Source organism: Nyctereutes procyonoides, unplaced genomic scaffold (genome assembly GCF_905146905.1).
Source record: "Nyctereutes procyonoides isolate TBG_1078 unplaced genomic scaffold, NYPRO_anot_genome, whole genome shotgun sequence".
In the NCBI taxonomy this organism is placed as follows: domain Eukaryota; kingdom Metazoa; phylum Chordata; class Mammalia; order Carnivora; family Canidae; genus Nyctereutes; species Nyctereutes procyonoides.
Genome location: NW_026575134.1, coordinates 24055257 through 24077167, shown reverse-complemented (window position 1 = coordinate 24077167; position 21911 = coordinate 24055257). Strand labels below are relative to the sequence as shown.

Genomic DNA, 21911 nt, shown 5'->3' with positions numbered 1-21911 from the left:
CAGTATTATAGGGATCTTTTTTTTCCAGTGTGAACTATTACTCAGGTTTGAGTTAGATCTCTGGCAGCTTGCTCCTTATGTAGACAGGTTATCCCTTTGCCAGTTTTCACTATTCCCAGTAAGATCACTGCATTTTCCTGGTCAATGGAATTTAAAATGCTTTTATGCATTAAATTTGATTTTGAAATTGAAAGTAACATAATCACTGTAGTACTTTGAACACTAACAGAATCAGATCTGATATTTTATGAAAACAAGTCACACATGTAAAATTATGTATCTGTATAGGGATGAAATAAGTTGAAAATATGGTTATAGTAATACTACAGTAAATATTTTCTAGAGCATTTATCTAGGTTAGGTTTTTGAGAATAAATGAGATAAGGAGGGGGAAAAAACAAATAAACCAAAATGCAAAACATTTAAAGAACACTGAAGTTCATTTTTTAAGATTGCCATTTTATGTAAGTTATAGGAAAGCAATTCTATGAAACACTTCCATTTTTTTCCATTCAGGTTCTAATTTGAGTGAATATAGGCTTTATAGAATAATAATGCTACTGGAATCACACTTTTGATTTCAATATATTATTTTTTTTACTTGGTTTTATCTTCCTTGAAATAACTTTTCTTAAATAGCCAGACACCTTCCACGTAAACTTTTGTTATTCAGAAGAAGAGCTGTTAAGTTAATAAATACTCTCAATAGGAAGCTTTTTTTCTTGGTCTTGTACAAACTTTTCATTTTCTTCCATTTGAGCCTATCACTTTTTTGTCTCAGTCTGTACCCTCAGGCTTTTGAACACTTCCAGGGACAGAAATACAAACCATCACAGCACTTAAAAGTGCTAATGAAAACATGGCTTTTGAATGAGGCCAGCTTGTGAACACACATCATTCTTTACCTAGTTAGTGTCCTAGCCAGTGATGCTGTCTCCCACTGATCCCTTCACCCCCAGGGGACAGAATTCTCTAAAAAGCATCCTCATTCTTTCAGAGTCCAAGAATTCACAGTAATTTCTCTTGAAGCCTCTTGCCTAGAGATGAATGGCTATTGCTTGGAGTAGCTGTAGTGTGTTAGTGTACTGAAGCATGCTTTATAACAACAGCATCCCCACCCTGAAAACCTGGGCCGTGGATTGACATCATTTATATAAATCTGCTACATTATATATGTCATAAAAGATTTACAAGTCACTTTCAGATGAACATACATAACAAGTGAGGTTTTGTGAATGAGTTCAATACTTATTTCTTACTAGGTCTAATGCATTTGATAGAAAATCATTCATTACAAAATGCTATTTTTACCCCATTATTATATATACTGAAAGCTAAGTTAAAGATGGAAAAATGTATTAAAGAAAAATTTGGATGCCCTGTTTTTAAACTTATGCACTCAAAATATGATATAAACTCCAATTATCAGCCCTGGGATATCTTAATTATGAACAATCTTCTATAGAATTGAAAAAGCTGAGAGAATTGTAGTACAGGAATCTTCCCACCACAAAAAAACTCTAAGGCCACACAGCAAGATTTTGTCATGCCATTGTGTTTGGATAAAAAGCTAACAAATTGTGAGATCAAATAAGGACATGTGATGGATGAATTTCCTTAAAAAAAAAAAAAAAAGATAGAAGGGAGGTCCCTCTTACATCTCTTCACCCAGGCACTGTTTCCAGTTAGTACCATCTTCAGAATTTCCTGCTACACATATGACCCATTGGTCAAATGTTTGCAATATTTGGTTCTGCATGCATCTTTCAAAATTTTTAATTGCAGCATGTCTTGCCAGTTTTTAACTTTACTTAATAATTTAGGATTAAAGTGTGGCAAAAAGTGAGCATTTGTAAGTGGAGATTGCACTGACAAGATTAAAAACGACTTGAAGTCTTTTAAAAACTATGTCAGAATGGTAACAAGTTTAACTAAAGAAAACAACTGTTGAGCATCATCATTGTTGCTGTTATATATTATCTTCACATAGAAATGTTCTTCTGACATTATTCAGAACATATTATTTCTCTCTGTTGGTTCATTTTTTTCTTTACCCCCATGGGGCTATTACAATATTGTTTTTCTGTTTTTAAGAAATAATAAATGTATGTCTATGCTATGAAACAAAATTGAGTTCAATAGATAGAAGCAAAGATCCAAGGAGTCAGAGGTCATATTAGAGAGAATTAAGAGTGAACTGTCTACACTTTACTGAGTTTACAAATTTTTTTAGTAATGTGGGAGTCCTTTATACTGTCTGTTCCACCAGGATATTCCTATAGCTCATTTACTTAGAAATATTCTGGTTTTGTTGTTTTTATTTGTTTCCATTTGTAACTGATGACTTTGGGCCCCTAAATTGTTTACTACTTTAGTGGCTGAAGAGGGAGGAAGCTCTTAAATTGTTAAAAGCTTTCAATTTATTTATTGTTATTTTATTTTATTGACCTGTCAAAGATAATATTATTAGACTGAGTAGTGTATAGTGATTGATAAAGAGAAGGTTTTGGAAATAGGCAAAAATTATACAAAACTTAGCAAAGAATTGTTTATAGAATAAGGGTGAGTCTTTCCAATTCTATAACCCACTCTTTCATTATTATATCATTTAATTATTTCGACAATAACAAAATATGAGTTCTGTACAAAATGCAATACACTAGACACTGGTAGATAAGTAAAACACTGTCCCCGTTCTTTGAAACCTCATAGTACAGTGAAGGAAATGGAAATAGAAACAGATAATCACAGTATAATGTGACAGAGGTTGGAGCAGAGAACACTGTGTATTTGGTGAAGCTCAAACATTGAATCCTACAGAGGGAGGAGGACTAAATCAAGGAAAGGAAAGGAAAAAAAAAAAAAAAAAGGAAAGGATAGGACTTTCCGGCAGCATGTGACAGGGTATATTTGGTTTACAGAAGGATGAAGTCTCCTAAGTAGAACTCGAGGGGGGTATATGAGTGTCAATGTCATTGGAGATTGGAGTGGTAAATTGGAAGAAAAGAAGTCTTGTTTCCATATGAAGGTGTTTCAGCTTTATCTTGTAGGCAATGAGAAGTTATGTTTAGTAGAATAGAAGTGACTTGATGGGTAGATATACTTAGCAATAAGTTGAGGAACACATCTGGATTAAGAAATATATGGGACTAGGGACCTGTTAGGTGGTTCCACAAAGACAATAGGAATGAGTAGAACTGGGATCCCTGGGTGGTACAGTGATGTGGCGCCTGCCTTTGGCCCAGGGCGCGATCCTGGAGGCCCGGGATCAAATCCCATGTCGGGCTCCCGGTGCATGGAGCCTGCTTCTCCCTCTGCCTATGTCTCTGCCTCTCTCTCTCTCTCTCTGTGACTATCATAAATAAATAAAAATTAAAAAAAAAAAAGGAATGAGTAGAACTGTGAATGCATAGAATCTAGATGTAGATGTCTAATAAGTCCGTAATTTATTGCTAGTGTCTTATTAATTGCTTAGTGTCGACTATCTGTCCAATTGAACTTCACATGATGATGGGACTATTGCATATGCACAGGCTCCCACACAGTAGCCGTGTGGCTGTATTAACATTCGATTAGCATGACCGAAGACTGATTTTTAATGTTATTTAATTTTAACCAAATTTACTTGATTTTTAGATTGATTGATTAATTGTTTGATTGATTGATTTATGTGAGACAGAGAGAGAGAGAGGACAGGAACAGTGGGGAGGGGTAGAGGGAGAGGGGGAAGCAGACTCCCCACGGAGCAGGGAGACGGATGCCGAATTCAGTGTGGGGCTGGGTCCCGGGACCCGAGATCACTACCTGAGCCCAAGGCAGCCCTTGGTAGCAACCGAGCTACCCAGGAGCCCCTAAATAAGTCTGACTTAAATAGAATCATGTGTATTGTTAACTAACGAATTAAAATAAAAACTTAAAATAATAAAAATAAATAAGTGATATCCCCTGGCCGTTGGCTACAGTATAAATATAGACTATCAGAGTGTTCACTTACTTAACAACCCTGTGCACAACTCTATGCTAAGTAAACAGTAGTTTTATAAAAGATAAAAAGTGATACTTGTATCCAATGAGTTTGCAGCCTAGTAAATAACATAAGCATTGGCCAAGAAAACACAGATTAATGTATGATCGGAAAGTATGTTAAGTGCTAAAATTGGGGAAAACATCACAGGGTGTGGTTAGGAAAAATGGGTGGGTTTTAGGTTGGCTGTGAAAGATCTGTTGAGAAAGTAACTTTTGAACAGATACTGAAAATAATCAAGGAGTTGCAGGGCAAAGCTGACAGAGATAGAGAAGAATATTCCAGGCAGAAGGAAAAGCACGTGTGAAACCTCAGAGGCGGGAAAAAACATTTAAAAAGTCAAAAGAGCTTGTCTGTGACAGAAGCATAATGAATACATGGAAAATTAGGATAGTGATTGCTTCCCCTTTAAAATATCATAAAATTTCAAGTCTTAGGAAGTCTTATCTTCCCCGTTTGTATCTAGGACTCATATTGCAAGTATGGACCTCATGATGCATCTGAAAGGCTGTTGGATCCTGGATGCATTTTAATTCTTACTGCTGTCCCCAAGGCTTTGATACTTGCCTATAGACAAGGACCTCTATACTCTTGGTCGTTGTGATTTCCAGAAGATAAGCAGGGATGAGGAACATTCAAAAAGAGAAATCTTCTGACATTTGAGACAAAAAAACACCAAAACCAGTGTATGGGCAGAGATTTTCTACTTGAATATGTCAAACTTGATCTGGCTCTGGGATGTGCTTCCCAAATAGTCAGTGGAAAATAGGAACCTGAGGCTCAGTAGTGTCTGGAATCATGACTTTGGAAATCACCAATATACTGATAGTTCTTGAAGTCATGGAAGTGTGTGAAGTTCCCCAGGGAAATACGTAGTACAAGATCAAAGAGCAAGGACCCAATCCTGAGGGACAATGATTTTTAAGAAAAAAACAGTGGACTGTTAAGGCAATTGAGAAAAAAATAGCTTGATAGTTAGGTGGGGAATTGGATGACCGTGGTGTCACAAGTCAAGGGCAAAAGTTGTTTCAAGAAGACAGCAGTTGGGCAGCTCGGGTGGCTCAGCGGTTTAGCGCTGCCTTGGGCTAGTCCCGGAGTCCCGGGATCAAGTCCCACATGGGGCTGCCTGCATGGAGCCTGCTTCTCCCTCTGCCTGTGTCTCTGCCTCTCTCTGTCTCTGTGTGTTTCTCATGAATAAATAAATAAAAAATCTTAAAAAAAAAAAAAGAAGAAGACAGCACTCGTCAGTAAGGTCACACACACCCAAAGGAAGTCAGATAAGAATGTGATTACAAATCAGGAAGTAGATTTGGCAGTAAGGATATCGTCAATACCTTTAGTGTGAGTGGTTGGATATTCAATGTGAAAGCAGACCTAGGCTTCCACCTCTAGGTGTAGATGCCTTCCTAGCTCTGCTCCTTAACTTAGGAAATGAGGGCACCTGTCTCTTCCATGACTGTGTTACCAAACAAATGAAAGACTTAAATGAGATCATATGCATTGGGATATGGCGGATCCTGAGGAAGGTACTGGAAAACCAGAGTGACGTAGGTCTCTATTTTCAAGCAGTCAATAATGCAGAAGATTGATGTGTGAATAAGGTAAGTTCCTTGTCATACTACAGAGAGTTAAATATCAAAAATCATGTGCACACAGGCACACGCACGCACACATCACGCATACACATTCACACTTTCGGGACCAGGGCAACTAGCTGCTGGGAGTGGAAGGGTGGTGTGTGCATGTTAGGGACAGGCGCTGGTTAGAGACAGGTCAGTTACTAGAGGTTAGTGGGAAGACTGCAAACTTAATTAGTGTCAGTGTCTGAAATTGTTCTTATTTTGCCTTCATTTTTTAGCAATATTTGCACTTGGAGGGTGGATCTTCTTGCTGGACGTAGTCAAAAGGATTTGGGAGATATGTCGACAATTTGAACTATGAAATTTTTAGATGAGAGGCGTGGACAGGGAGACACCCTAAAAACAGTAAAGAAGCTGAATTAGGGTATCATTTCTTAGAGAAATATTGATCAAGGACAGAGAATAAGTACCTTCGTCTAAGGAATCTCTTTCCAACTCAGCATGTCCATCTTTGTATGTGTGAGAACGCATTTACTGACAATTTATTTCTCAGGGGTGTCCCCACCTGCCAGGCAAAGTTCTTACTCCGTTTTTGCATCTTTATCACACGAGGCTGAGCCTAGATGGTCTCTAAAGACCCGCCTGGCTTTGTGATTCTTGATCCTGTCATACGGTCAATATTCTCAAGCGCCCAGCGGTGCCCCTGCCACCCCGGTCCGCTCCGGCCAGCAGTGGGTCCCACGGGTCTCTGCGGCAAGGTGCATGCCACCTAAAAGGACAGGTGAAACCGCCCTGAACACTGCTTCTCTGGGAGGGTGGTCGTCACTGCCCGTGTGTGTCCCTGAATTCAAGTTCCAGGCGGAAATGCCAGTCACCCCAGGGAGGCCTGCTTGCAACTTTTCGCCTGAGGCTGTTTCGCGTTACTCTTGGATTCTCTTCACCGTTGGAAGCACTGTGGGCAGCTTGCTTAGGGGTGCCAGCCACTCTGGGTGCCAGCCTAGGCTAGGCCAGCTCTCCCCTCTGCTCTGCAGGATTCCCATTGTCCAGCCAGGAATTCAGTCTGGATGGTCCTTCCCAGCACTTGCCTGGGGGGCTAATTAATAGACCTTTGCTTCAATTCCACTTGCATTGTCCACGTTGATATATGGTCCTATTTGGACAATTGCTGCCTTTGAAGATTTGTGTTTTTAGGCCGATGACACATTCTGTGTGTATTGATCTCTGCCGGGTTGTGGGATTTTTTTTCCTTTTCTTTTTTTTTTTTTTTTTGCTTACTTTTAACGTGTCACTTACAACCTAAATGAGAGATTTAGAGCTCTGAGCTACAGATGTGCTTTTGCTTCACTTCCATCTGTTTTCCTGTCAGAAATTCCTAGGCAAGAATTTATACTGTTGCCTGTGGCTTTCTTTCTTTTTTTTTTTTTTTTAATTTACCAAGCTCTGATCTAACCTGAAAAACAAAACAAAACAAAAAACTGCTTACCGTGCCTAGATCTACCTAATTTTAACTGTTAAATTCTTAGAAATATACTGAAATTTTTAGTAGAGTGTATCATCAGGTCCAGCATGTCTAATAATCTTTACAGGCTTTTGGAGTAGTTCGAAAAACATGTTTTCCACTTTGATTCTCCAGTGGCAAATTGAAAACAATCATCGCTAAACGCTAGAGTCCTTTCCAGAAAAAAATAAAAAAACATATATGGGTTACCTTGAAAGTTTCTTCAGAATGGATGCCTTAAAATTATCATGCTTATTAATACCTGCCATACACGTTTTTTTGTCTATTTTGTTCTCCTCTTCCTTTGTCTGAGACGTTTGAGTTTGTATAGTTTTGTTTCTTTTACCACTGAGAGATTCAAGATTATTTGTAGGTGAAGTAGAAGACTCTTGATTTTGCTTTTATTTCTTAGTGGTCATGACTTTATTATTATCATTATTATTATTTTGCATATCAATGAAACAGCTAACATGATGAAAAGTAGTTACAGCACATTGTGAGGGAAGATCCGGGCTGAAAAGGAAAACACAACGATACGGTCCTGTCATTTGATTCAGTCCATGTAAATTCACTAACATTAGTTTATTTAATGTATTAAAAATGTCCCCATTTCAGCTCTGCTGTCAGTATAATAATACTGTCCTTTAGTGTATATGGCACGCTTTCCTTGTGAGGCTCTTGGAATCACTTATTCCAGATTCTACTTTTTTGTTTCTGTCTCATCACCCACCATTATAGTTTCCAGCTTCTAAACAGGCCATTCTGTGTTTGGATTACCCTTATCATTTTTATTTACTTATACAGCCCCATACAGACCATCTGGATTGAGGCTTACAAAAATTCTAAAATTAGTCTCTAGAAATAAGTGCGTGAAGTTTGAGGGAGCACAGGGGGAGTACAGTGGGCAGCTGCTCTGAAATGTCAGCTGCTGTGGTCCCATCTCCAGTATTTCTTGGTGTAACGGGTCTTCAGGCGATTAGGAGCCACATCCCAACAGGACACTGTTTAGACCCCACAAAGGACAGCTGTTATCACAAATGACAGATCAGATAAAGAATATGAATGATGTATTGAAATACAGCAGACCTTACATTGAAAACACAAAAGTATCATATTGCTCTAATCTTATTGAATGCGTAAAAAAGGATCAATAGGAAGCCTGTGTGTTTACCTCAATTGGGGCAGTTTCAGTTATGGAAAAAATATGTTCATTGATTTACAATATTGTAGTACTTAGATTACACTTCAAAAGAAGTAGATGTTATTGATTCATTAATTAATCTCTGACATTAAATGTCATTAATGGCTGGAACTGGGGAGAAGTGTGCATAAAAGATGCATAGATGAGGGTTTTCAAAGCGTTTTGGGAATTCCATTCTCTTGACTGCACAAAGATGCAGAAAAGCATTAGGCAAAAGAACTGATTTTAAGCAAAGAAGAATTTGTGAACCAGTCTGGCTCCAGCATCAAATCTTTCTTTCTTTTTTTCTTTTCTATAAGTGCTTAAGATGGGTCATTCTTCAGTATTTGTTGATCAGAAAAGCCTGGTGTCTTTCAACTTAAACTCATTAGTATGGTTACAGATGTCTGAATGCTAACCCATATTATAATGGAATACAACATGTCCACAGAAGGGTCGGTGATTTCACTGATTTATAAAGTCTTTAGGCGTGAAGAGCATTGGAGCTAAAAGTCATTTCTTATATTTTCCAACAACAACTTTTTCCTGAGATTCAGGTGAAAAGGACCATTTTATAAAGTGCTAAGAGATCCTCAAAGAGGATGATGTGTACAGATAACATTGTGTTTAGCAGATGAACCCAGCATAGTGACCCAAAGGTCAAAAGACATACTCAATGAAAGTTCATGTGTGACAGTTTGTAGCTACTCTACGTGTCTATGTAAGATTTATAAGACCTTGAATCTGCTGGGACAGTAGAAGCAAAATGGAATCACCATTAACCTGCTTTCTGACTCATCTACCCATTAGTAGCCTACAAGTAGCGATCATAGTATTTTATACTATGCAGCCGTCACTCAATCACCCGACTCAGAGAGAGTTTATTTTAAAGCTGCTGAAAGGTTGTAAATTGTGCTTTGTTTCATCTTTCATCTTTTCTGTTTTTAAAATTAAGAAATGTCACAAACATGTAAAAAGCCACAGAGAATAAGAAAATAGTCACCCTCTGTGCTCACCACCCAGATGGAACCCATGTGGTCTGGCTGGTTTACATTTAATTTCTTTGTTACTTTCATCTCTATTTCTGTGTAGAGACTGTCAAGGCTTTTGGCAATCTGACCACAAAGAAGCTGTGATGGAGTGGAGGCACAGAAGTGGCCGGTGACTCTCAGCTGCTGATTCTGACATCTCAATAGTAAATCTATTGTGTTAGTGAGATAGTTGCGTTCTTTAGAACTTCACAAAAATAAGCAAGGAGGTGACAATTTAGTACAAAAGTGGTTACCTCCCTTTTAGCCCTCCTCTGGGCTTAAAGTTCTCAGGGGATTTTGTGGCTTTCCAAACAAATCCAGGGACTGAGAGCTGGTCAGCAGTCAGCCAACTGACCCTTGCCTACAGGAGAAATACAACTCCTTGTGAATTGAACTTTGCCATTCCAGGTCATGCTCCTGGATGTCTGTAAGAGTTACTATCCAGTCATTAAGTGCTTATAATCCACTCCTGAGAACGTGTATCCCAGAAATTATACTTGTTTCCCTGCTGACAGCAGGTGGCTTTCATCTTTGACCTGGACCTTTTTTTTTTTTTTTTTTTGCTTGTTTTTTATCTTCTTTATTCCTTGAGGCCAGAGAAGGCTGCTAGATGGATAGGCAGGAACATTTAAAGATTCTTTTGTTCAAAGGATTCCAGTTTCCATTTGTCAGGTTAAATAAAATATATTTTATTTATATATATATATATATTTATTTATATATATATATAAATTATTTATATATTTATATATTTATATATAATATATATATTTATATATATATTATTTATATATATATATTATTTATATATATAATGTATATATATATGTATATGTATATATACATATATATATGTATATATATATAAATATATATACAGCCTACAGTATGAGACTACAGTATGCAGGGTACAGTATGAGACTCTTTCCCATCCAACAAATTTGAACCTAGAATCATTAGAATTTTGTCATAGTTTGTCTTAAATAGGATGATAACTGCAAATAGAAAGAGGGTGCTGTTTGAAAATGGACATTTATTGTTACTTTTTATCTCACAAAATGTTTAAAAGAGAATGCCATTGCTAATTTTTATGATGAAGTAGTGATGTATACACCTGTTAAAGGAATGTTGTAAAGCACATATTCTGTATCTGTTCATTCATTTAACAAAATAATTCAAGCAACTACTCTGCTAGGGGTAAGGCAGTGAACCAAACATAGTCCCTGGTGTTAAATTAATGGTAGCTGATAAATTCCCTTGTGTATATTGAATCAACACTTTTTAGTATTTCTTGCTGACTCAAAATATGCAAATATGGGCAATGAAAAATTTTAAATATTATACATGTGTGTGAAGAATGCACTAAAATTTAAATATTTTAACTAGAACTTGGCTTAGTACAAGTAGGGCTCTGCTAAAATAAAAATATTTTATATTTTTATAAAAGAACATGTGAATTTGAAAAGATATAAATCAAAGTTCATGAGAAAGATGGGGAGGTATCTTACTTTTTATTTTTAAATTTATTTAAAAATCTCTTTCTTTCTGAGTGACTCTAGGTAACATATTTCTCCCTGAAATCCTACTAAACATTAACACAGAATTTACCATTACTAGAAAGAAGCATTAGTGTTTTTGCCTATTCATATTAACATCTGGATTTATATTTATTAAATGATCTGAGGATGTGAGCAGTAAAAATAAAGGTCATGTCTAGATAAATCTGTCTTCAAGCTGCAGCCATCATTAATCATCCAATAGTGGCTGAAATATTGGTTATTTTTATTATTGAGCAATGATACTGCAAGAGTGGAAACACCATTTACAAAACCTAAATTCAACAACGATTACAGACATGTTTGTTTTTAGAGGGTTATTGTGTGAAATCTATTATGTATTCATTTTCTTCCACTTCTTTGTAGTAATTCTTTGTACTACATAGCATATTATTAAATGACATATAAATGCTTTGGTCTGGTATTAAAGGCTTCCTGGATTGCACCCCGATTTCCTTTTATAACATTTTCCTCCCCTGTTTTCATTTTATCCCAGTCTTCATCTAAACCAAATTTGTCCTGGGTCTCCATACATGTTCTGAAGTGCTCCACCTATTGTCCTTTCTCTCTAATTTCTAGCACCTAGAATATTTCCTGAATATTCCAATCTATGCATGTCTGAATTCACCTCTCATTTTAAAAATAACATTGAACCTACCTCCACAGCAATGCCTGTCCTCTTTTTTTCCACTACAAAGGCATTTCAAAGGAAACTTAATTTTTTTGGCATTTATCTATACTTTCTAAGGATATTTTTCATTTTTATCTTGTATTTTTAGTTACTCACTAATAACCAAACATGTATTATTAAACACCTGATAAGCAGGGCATTAGTAACATGTACAGTAGGTGTTGGATGAAAAGAGTAGGGAGTGTGGTTTCTGGAAAGAATGAATAATTACGAGAAAATCAACTAAATGTTCCTTTGCTATGTATTATCACCATGTGTCAGCAATTCTAAACAGTATCAGTGTCAAAATACTATTGCCAGAAAGGTCTTTTGTTGGTCCAGTTTCCAAACAATTGCTGTACTTATCGTTGAGTTTATATTATGTATCTGCCAACACACATGAACTCAGTTACACATGTGTTCCAAGACTAAGTGCTCATTGATTTGGATCATTTAAAATTTAAAACAGAGAGAGACGTAGTGCAAACTGTGAGGTGCAATTTTTTTGTTCAAGTGCAAACTTTAGTTCATACGTGAAATACTGAATTTAAATGTCCTGAATTTCTTTTTTTCCCCTTTTACATAGTTATAAACCTGAAGAACACATCAAAAAAGAAATATAAAAATTATTACTTATTTATACAGAGTTATTACTGACAAGTATTCTGGTGTTTAGCAGAGGGGAAATAAAGTGCGGTTCATGAAGCATCTGGGTGGCTCAGTTGGTTAAGCCTCCAACTTTGGTTTTTGACTCAGGTCATGATCTCGGCGTCTTGGGATCGAGCCCCGAGTCAGGCTCCATGCGCAGGGAGGAGTCTGCTGGAGATTCTTTCTCTCCCTCTGTCCCTCCCCCCAGTACTTTCTCTCTCTCTCAAATAAATAAAACAAAATAAAATGAGATTCATTCACTCTGGGTGCCCTGGGATACCCCTGGTGTTAGGTGCTAAGGCTAAGGCTGGCTGCAGCCTGTGGTCTCAGGGACTTCATTGTCTTCTGAGCTCCCCCACAAATCTATAGCTTTCTGAAATTTGCTCTGTTACTAAAATTATATCATCTGGAATTTGGATTTCCACATCACCCAAGATAATACTCAAAGGGCTCTCTGTCTTCCATCCCCTTCCTTTTCTTCCCCCCACTTTCTTGAAGAAGAGCAAGTAATTCTATGACTTTGAATTCTCCTGTTTGGAGTAGTCATTTGCATACTTTTCTGTAATTTCATTTAATTTTCAGAGATTAAAGAAGCACAGGAAATACAGTTCCTAAATATTCAGAGTTAGTATTTGATAGTGAACTTTTTATTAATCTTATAAAACATAGATTGCATGAAGGATAAAAATGTTTATATAATTTACATTTAGATGTAAATACATTAAAGGAAATAGTGACTCTAAAAGTAATTTTTGAAAGCTTGATTTAAGTACTTCCTGTATTTATGCCATGAAACAGTGTCATCTTACTTATTGTAAACATAGCACATCAAGTCCAGTCAGATAACAAACTGTATTAATTTAATGCTCATAGAAACATATTAAGTTAAAAATAAGACACAGATCTTTTTTGCTGAATTATTGAATTTATTTTACTGAATTGATTTAAGTGCTTATGTTTGGTAAGTGTCTAAAGAACATTTTAATGAAATATTTCAGAGTCAAAGTATAGAAAAACATCAATTAGTATTTAAAACAAGATTGGTTTATATGTATGTTTACATTGCCTTATTGCTTAATTGGTAAGACACTAATTTTGGAAAAAAGACTTTTTAAGTCTATAGGAAGGCATATTTCTAAAGGCTGTATATCATGATCTTCATCATGTGTATAATATACAGGTCAGGGCTGGTATTTATGGAACACATGTTGTCTGGCCCTGTGCTAGGCACTGTACACAGATTTTTCCATTAAATCATCAAAATAACCAATTTCAAGGCATTAGCTATATTTTTTCAATGAGAAAACAGAGACTTGGAGAGTTAAATAGCCCTTTGTTGGCCATGGGGCAAAAATATGCAGAGGTGAGATTTGACTGCAGGCCTCATTCATGTACACTGTCGCCCCACTCACCTCTGCTCATTCAGTAGAGCCCTGTTGTATACACCGTTCATCCAACCATGAGGAAAGCATGCAGTGTTAAGGAGCCTTTTCCTGTATTGGAAAGTTCAAGGCCCTGAATCTGGGCTCCCTGACTTTGTAAACAATGATGTTAACCCTGTATCTTTATTATTTTCCTTTTTTTTTTTCAGAATGATGTTGGAGGACAGCGCAGCCTGATAAACAAATGGACAACTTTCCTTAAAGCCAGATTGATTTGCTCAATTCCTGGAAATGATGGAGCCGATACTCATTTTGATGAGCTTCGTAAGTTACAGGCTCCTTTTTGTTGTTGTTGTTGTCTTAAAAATGACTTACTGATGAATACATCAGGCCTTTATTTTCGCCCCCAGCATAGCAGAGGACAGCTTGCAGGAGTGTTATTACTGAATTTACACACACACACGAAGAACACGGGTGTGCTCCGGGTCTCGAGGCATATTGTCCTGAAGCAATTCCCCTCTTTGTCAGCCTCCTCAAAATTAGGAGGAAACAAGGCTGCAGCAGGAGACAGAGCTGCTGGCAGTGCCTCTGCAGAACCGCCCCTCCTTCTGTGGCCTTCACCTGCGAAGCAGCCGCTCGCAGGCAGCAAGGACTCGTCCTTATTCTGCGGTGCCCTCTGCTGGAGAGCACGGGACTGGGGAACCGGCCCCTCTGACTTGGTGGGAAAAAGAATGCTCGGGCAAGTGTCAGAAGGGTTATTCTCTTTCATATCCCCTCTTTACTGCTCCCAAAGTTAATTCTAGGAGGATTTTTTCAGTGATATATGAAGTTAGCATCATCAAATCTTATTTTTGGACTATTTTTGCCTTGCAATGTGAAAATGATTTTACCATTGAAGGATTTTGCCATATGGTATTTAAAGTATATTATATGTTTAAGTCTATTATATGTTCAGTTTTGACGGTGGATCCCCGATGTTACAGGTAAGCGTGCTCACATCTCCAACGACCTTACAGTGGATGCTATTTACACCTACCTTGGTGTCGGTAGTGCTCCGGTAGTAACAAGATACTGAACAAGTATTTACAGACGTCATTCTGCACAGTAACGTGGGTAGCTATTTTTATATTGCTAGCAAGTAGGTAATTGAATTATTAGTAAGTTGGCACAGTTACAGGACAAGACTTTTTTTTTACATTGGAGGGTTAAAACAATGTATGTTTCTAATTTCTATTCTGTAAGAAATCACATACCTCTGACTGGAAATAGTCATGGAGATTAGCAAGCAAATCATCCCATTTGCAGGGGATGGGAGTAAACACCCAGGAAGTGAGACACCCAGTGCAGTGGCACATAGCTAGAGAGAAAACCAGTCTTTAGCCCCGAATTTCTGATGTCATAATAGAATGACTCTCACTGTTATGTCAATTTTACATATTGTTAGAGTCTCAGAAATACTGTATTCTTAAAGAAAAGGCAAATATGTAATACTGAAATATAAAAATATAACGAATTGTTTTTTTTTCCATTAATAGAGGATATTTACTTGCTTCCCACAAGAGATGAAAGAAATCCTGTAGTATATGGAGTCTTTACCACAACCAGGTATGTTTAAAAAAATGCTTGTAATTCTTCTATACAATTGTAATGTACATGTAAAGAAATAGTTATGTGTTTCTTTGTCCCTTCTTTTTGTGTGGAAAAAAACACATTTTCATTTTATTTTTTCACTTAGTGTTTCCTAGAAATCTTTTAATATCAATACATAAAATGTCTCTTTGTTCTTTTTATAGCAGCAGAGTAGTCCCATATCAATTACCATAATTTATTTAGTCAGCTTCCTATACATAAACATCTCCATTGTTTCCAGGGCGTTGGTGGTGTGCATAATGCTTCAGTGCCTAAACTAGTACGTATAGCTGTTCTCTGTGTGAGCTAGAACCAAAGCTGTTCTCTTAGTATCCACTCTTGTATTTTTGTCCTCTTCCAATATAATACTGTCCTGTACTTGTCACTGAGACTCTGTGATTTCCTTAAAAGTCATCCTAGCATCCACGAAGCTTTCTCAAAGATTATATGGACCTTACATAATTTTATTTAATATTAATTTCATTTAATTCTGTAACTTACATTTGAACATGGGACACTTTTATTCTGTTACATATTACTGCCTGCAATACCTTTTTTGAACTATTTTTTTTACTTCTGCAGCTCTGCAATCGCTGTGGTTTATGTTGATACTAGTATTGGAAGAATTGGCAATATTGGTATTGGTATAAGAGAAATGGGCTTACCGCCTCCTTTTGAATAAATTATTAAAACAGTTTGTAGGCAATTTATAAGTCTTTTCTGTGGCATTGCTTTCATTCAGTTCACCTCACACCTTATACCAATTGTGTCAGTTCAGAAGATAGCAGAAAACAAATGTGATTTTGATAGAGAATGTGAATATTTACTTATATTTTTTAAAGACTATTTATTTATTCATAAGAGGCACACAGAAAGAGGCAGAGACACAGGCAGAGGGAGAAGCAGGCTCCACGCAGGGAGCCCGATGTGGGACTCGATCCCGGGACCCCAGGATCACGCCCTGGGCTGAAGGCAGATGCTCAACCGCTGAGCCACCCAGGTGACCCAGAGAATGTGAATATTTAAAATGAAAATAAGGAAGATAGGCTAAGAATGCTCTCTTCGGATTCCATTTTTCTGCTAATTTATATCTGAGCTAAAAAGATGCAGGAAGAACAAGTGCCTGTAGTTACTCAAGTTAAGTATCTCAGCGCTAGTCCTCTTGGCATCTTTCCATCCTCAGAACTGTCTTTGAAGTCACTGTGTGTTCCGCACACAAGGCATAGACATGTGCCAGGGAAATATAGCCCCAAGATAGTTATCTTTTTTCTCCTACCAAGTTTTCTGCCCACCCAGAGTGCGAAGTTACAAGTCAACTCTTTGTTCTGGGTGTACTTTATTATTCTATTTTTAATGCTGCCCCGAGGACTGAGATAATGTTGGGAAGCAGTGCCACATCCATTGTCCAATAAAAAGATGTAAGTAATCTGCAAAAAGAGCAACACCATAGAGCATGATGCATTATTCCTTTAAAATATCCTAGCCAGAGGATGTGATTTTTATGGGGGCATTACCTCCCTTCTTAGCAGCTAGTTTCCTTCCAGCTGCCTGTTTGCCATCAGCTCCCACTGTTTCCCGTTAATGTCATTCCAAGAATATTAATGATTGAGTTACTCGTGCTAGAGAATCCTTGGCTCACTTGGGTAGTGCTGGGATGATATGTCTCTTAGATTGTAAAGGATGATCTCGGTTTTATGAACAGGAATCCCTGAAAGTTTCAGATGCAGAGAAAATGTCTTTTATTTTCCAGAAATTAAAAAAAAAAAAAGAAACATCTGATGACAGTGTTAACAGTTTTCACCACTAATTTGCAAAAATTTGTGGAATTCCCATGGAGCTTTTCCACTTCTTAATTATGTGTTCTCCACTCCTGTGTGATTAAGATTATTTTTAAGTAGCAAATAAGTTGCATACATCAAGAAATTCAGAAATTCAGGAAGAAGCACAAAATAGCTTTAACTTTTTTTTAAATTAGTAAAAGTTGTATGAGGAAGTTATTAATAGCCAATATTTATGGACATTCACTCACTTTAAGAAAACATAAATGAGATATTTATTACTTCTGTGTCTAAAGTGTTCCTCTATAAAAAATAGGTAATGTAATTTCTTTATTTTATAAGGTTTTAGAAGGCATTACACTGTAAGACCTTCAAATAAAGTTCAAAAGCATGTATATAAATGTGATACTCTTTTTTTGCATGTTTCCTTCTGTCCTCCAGTTTTTCTAGGTGATTCCCACGTATCCATCAGGTGTCCCTGTAGATGCCACCTACTGTCTGAAAGCTTAACAGGCAACCGTGTATGGGGACCCGTCTGTGTGCTTGCTTCGTTTACTATAATTATCTGCAATGTAACTGCTATCACACTCTTGTCAGGATTACTTGGTTATAAGCTCCTTAAGGACAGCCACACGTTTTGTCTGCAGCACTTATTAAATGGAATGTGCTGCTTAAGCTTGTCCACACACGGTTTATCTTCTCAATAAACGCCCAGTGTCTGATGTACAGGGAGTGATTAGATCATGTTGCTGGTTTTCAGCTCCATCTTCAGAGGCTCGGCGGTTTGTGTGTACAGCATGGCTGACATCAGAGCAGTTTTCAATGGTCCTTATGCTCACAAGGAAAGTGCAGACCATCGCTGGGTGCAGTACGACGGGAGAATTCCTTATCCCCGACCTGGCACAGTATGTATCCAATTTGATAATCACATTATTTTCTTAAGCCCATATCCTCTTCCTAATTCTAACAAACGATGCTATTCACCACAGCAACATGTACTGTGGTCTTAAAAATACCTATTACCCGTTCACAGTGATGTATTAGCACTTCCATCCTTCACTGGAACTTAATGTTTTTCTTCTTTCGAATAAGAGCTTTAAGTAGTAAAGGAAACAATGGATTATATCCTAAGGAGCAGGCTATGCTGATCCCATGTGCTTATCCTCAGTGAGTCTACATAATAATCAAGATGATTTAACATCTGGAATGACAAATATTCCAAGTTAAATGAAAATGTCAAATAAGTATTTATTTCCCACATACAGCTCTCTATATAGTTAGAGTCTTCAGGTCCTCATTTCCACTTTTAAAAGACCACATCAATTACAATGGTTTATTTATTTCTTTATTATGTTGCATCTGTTAAAAAAAGACTTTACACTGTATAATCTGTATTTGCACTATAAATGGAAAGTTTTTGTTTTGTTTGTTGTTGATGTGATTAAAACAGTTTAAGTTGTTTAAATACTTTAGGACTAGCTGATCGATCTAATAAAAAGAGATAAATGCCTTTTTTTCACTCAAGATTCAGTATGACTATTTCTACCAGGAGGTCTAAAATAATTATCAAAATAAGTAAGTCAAAAATATTGACTTAATCCATCCAATTCTCCTAAATTTTGTCTCTTCATATGTTTGTTCTTAAACAGGACACAGTTGATAGCCAGGCTTTCTGAAGTCTTTTTTCATCTTCTGGTTACATAACCTAATTAAACTTGGGAAACACACTTTACAACTATGTCTATTTTCCCTTTCATAATTCTCCAATAAAATATGTTTCAAATATGCTTTCTGGACTAATTATAAGGTGATCACACTTTTGGGGAAAAAATATCTTGCAAATAATATGATTTTTTAAAAGTCATTTATTTAAATTTAATTTAATTAACATGGAATGTATTATTGGTTTCAGAGGTAGAATTTGGTGATTCATTAGTGCGTATAACACCCAGTGCTCATTACATCACGTGCCCTCCTTCATGCCCATCACCCAGTTACCCCATCCCCCACTCCTTCCCCTCCAGTGACCCTCAGTTTGTTTCCCAGAGTTAAGAGCCTTTTATGGTTTGCCTCCCTCTCTGTTTTCATCATATTTTATTTTTCCCTCCCTTCCCCTATATTCATCTGTTTTGTTTCTTAAATTCCACGTATGAGTGAGATCATAAGGTATTTGTCTTTCTCTGACTGACTTATTTCGCTTAGCATAATACCCTCTAGTTCCATCCATGTCATTGCAAATGGCAAGATTTCATTCTTCTTGAAGGGTGAGTAATAATCTATTGAAGATACATACTACATCTTCTTTGCAGGATTCACTTTTTCATTTTCTTTGAACATCAAAGTGTACTCACTTGTCTTATTTATTTCTTCAACAGTAATGTAAGGTGTCGGTTAGGGTATGCAGGTAAAGGTTCTACAAATCTTAACTTCATAATGATTCTAAGAAACAAGAGCTATTGATATTGGTTCCATTTTACAGATGAGCAATCTCAGGCACAGATAGGTGTAGTAACTTGCACAAGGTCACAAAGCTAATGAGTGGTATACCTGAATTTTAAATCCAGATACTCTGGCAGCAGAGTCCAAGCTATTAGTCTTTGTAGTATGATATATTAATTTTTTTATGTTAAATTATATTTATTTTCATTTCCGATAGAATATCTTTTACTGAATATATATTCTATATACATGTATACTGAACTGTAGTGTATGTATATATATATGTGTATATATATATATATAATGAATATATGTAGAATTTCAACTTATATTATACATATCTGGGGCTTTTTTGAGGAGGACAGTTAAAATTCGCAGGGAACTCTAGCTGAGGAAATTTCACTATACTAGAACTATAGAGTTAAGTATCATGGACTATCATGTTCTGAGCTGTTTCTACATGAGTTTGTTTTAAAAAAAAATACTATGACTATTCAGGCCATTAAAATTTTTTTTTCAGTTATCTGGATGTTACTGGAGAATTTAGGACTAAAATCATCTACATTTTAATTGCAAAATATCAGTTTTTAGAAGGGAGGAGGAGCTGAGGGGGAGGAAGAGAGAATTTTAAGCAGGCTCCACACCCAGCATGGCTGATGTGGGGCTCGATCTCATGACCCTGAGATCACAACCTGAGCCAAAATCAAGAGTCAGACCCTTAACCAACTGAGCCACGTGGGTGCCCCTACAGAAAATAATTTACATACATATATATAGTATCTGATTCTTATAATACTAAAGAATTAAAATAAAATTAACAATGAAAAGGATCACATGACAATGCATCCAGATTACATATTTTTTCAGGTGACAGTGTAGGTTAAAAATGCTGCTGAGAGGGTTGTTGTTACCACTTCACTGCTCCTGCCTGAAGAGCCATGAAAATGCCATACAAGGCTTAAAGACGAATCACAGGTCACAGGATTCTCCTCATGAGAACACAACCACTGCTCTGAAAGCTGAACAGGTGACCTCCCCTCAACCCCATAGTAATGCATAAAAGTCAGTGAGGAGAGTTCTTCATCAATGAGGAAAGAAGCAGCTCATCACACTAAACATACCAGTTTTTGCTTTATTTCTTTCTTTTTAACAACTTAGAAATGGAAAAATATTATCCGGTGTAAGAAAGTGCCATTTATCAGAGTTCTTCCTTTATTTTTTCCAAACATCAGTATTTCTCATGAAATTCCTAAGCTTTATTAAATGTGTAAACACATTCACATCTGTAGCAAAGCATTGAGAATTATGCCTTGTGACTAGAGACCGTCCCCAACTGATAAAGGTTTGAGTTCTGATTTTTTTTTACTTTATGATGGTGCGAAGGAAATGCATATTCAGTAGAAACCACACTTAGAATTTTGAATTTGGGTCTTTCCATGGGCTACTCATATGCAGCACAAGAGTCTGGGGAAGCTGGGAGGGGGCAATGAGCTGCAGCTCCCCATCGGCCGCACCATCACAAGGGTAAACAACCCACGCACTTAAAAACATTCCATTTTTCAGTTTAGTACAGTATTCAGTACGTTACATCAGATACTCAACACTTTATTATAAAATAGGCTTTGTGCTGGAAGAGCGTGCCCAGTTGCAGAGCACGGTGAGGGTCCCGAGCCAGGCTGGGCAGCTAGGCTACGCTGCCATTTGGCCAGGTTACGCGTAGTAAAGGCACTTTTGACCTAACGATATTTATGACTTACAATGTGTTCATTGGGAAGTCCCCCCACTGCAAGTCAAGGAAGATCTGTAAACTTTTACTCATAGCCCAAACTCGGGCCCATATTGGTAATGGAAACAGCAAGACACTCCAGAAAGTCTCCAGCAGAACAGTACTGTCTTTGATCGGGAAGATGGTGTCCTTTCCATAGAACTAGACACATGAAAATGACTATCCTCGTTACTGTCAGAAGCGGTTTATTTTGCTTTACGATTTTGTTTAAAAGCGAGGTTCTTTCTTGGTCTGCAGTGGTAAGAGTGGGATTAAATTTAACTCTGCTTGAGGGATCCCTTGGTGGCTCAGCAGTTTAGCACCTGCCTGGGGTGATCCTGGGGTCCTGCGATCAAGTCCCACGTTGGGTTGCCTGCGAGGAGCCTGCTTCTCCCTCTGCCTGTGTCTCTGCCTCTCTCTCTGTGTCTCTCATGAATAAATAAGTAAAATCTTTAAAGAAAAATTAATGCTGCTTGACTCCAAATTACATGCCATTAACTTCCACAATCTACCTTCATTACCACCTCCCCTTCCACTACCCTTTGTTTATATCCCTGAGTTAGGAGTCGCTCATGGTTTGTCTCCCTCTATAACTTTTCCCACTCAGTTCCCCTCCTTTCCCCTATAATCCCTTTCACTATTTCTTATATTCTCCGTATGAGTGACACCATATGATGATTGTCCTCCGATTGATTTACTTCACTCAGCATAATACCCTCCAGGTCCATCCA

The 21911-nt window shown here is 37.2% G+C and overlaps 1 protein-coding gene across 4 annotated transcripts in view; it reads left to right on the top strand.

Annotated features, from left to right (window-relative positions):
• The window catches only part of SEMA3D (semaphorin 3D), a 205491-nt gene that overhangs the window by 138840 nt on the left and 44740 nt on the right, over positions 1-21911 (top strand). For all 4 annotated transcript variants that reach the window (XM_055300973.1, XM_055300974.1, XM_055300976.1 and 1 more), the window contains 3 exons: positions 13779-13893; positions 15105-15174; positions 17737-17881. In XM_055300973.1, the coding sequence (XP_055156948.1) occupies positions 13779-13893; positions 15105-15174; positions 17737-17881 (330 nt within the window). The remainder of the gene's footprint in view (positions 1-13778; positions 13894-15104; positions 15175-17736; positions 17882-21911) is intronic.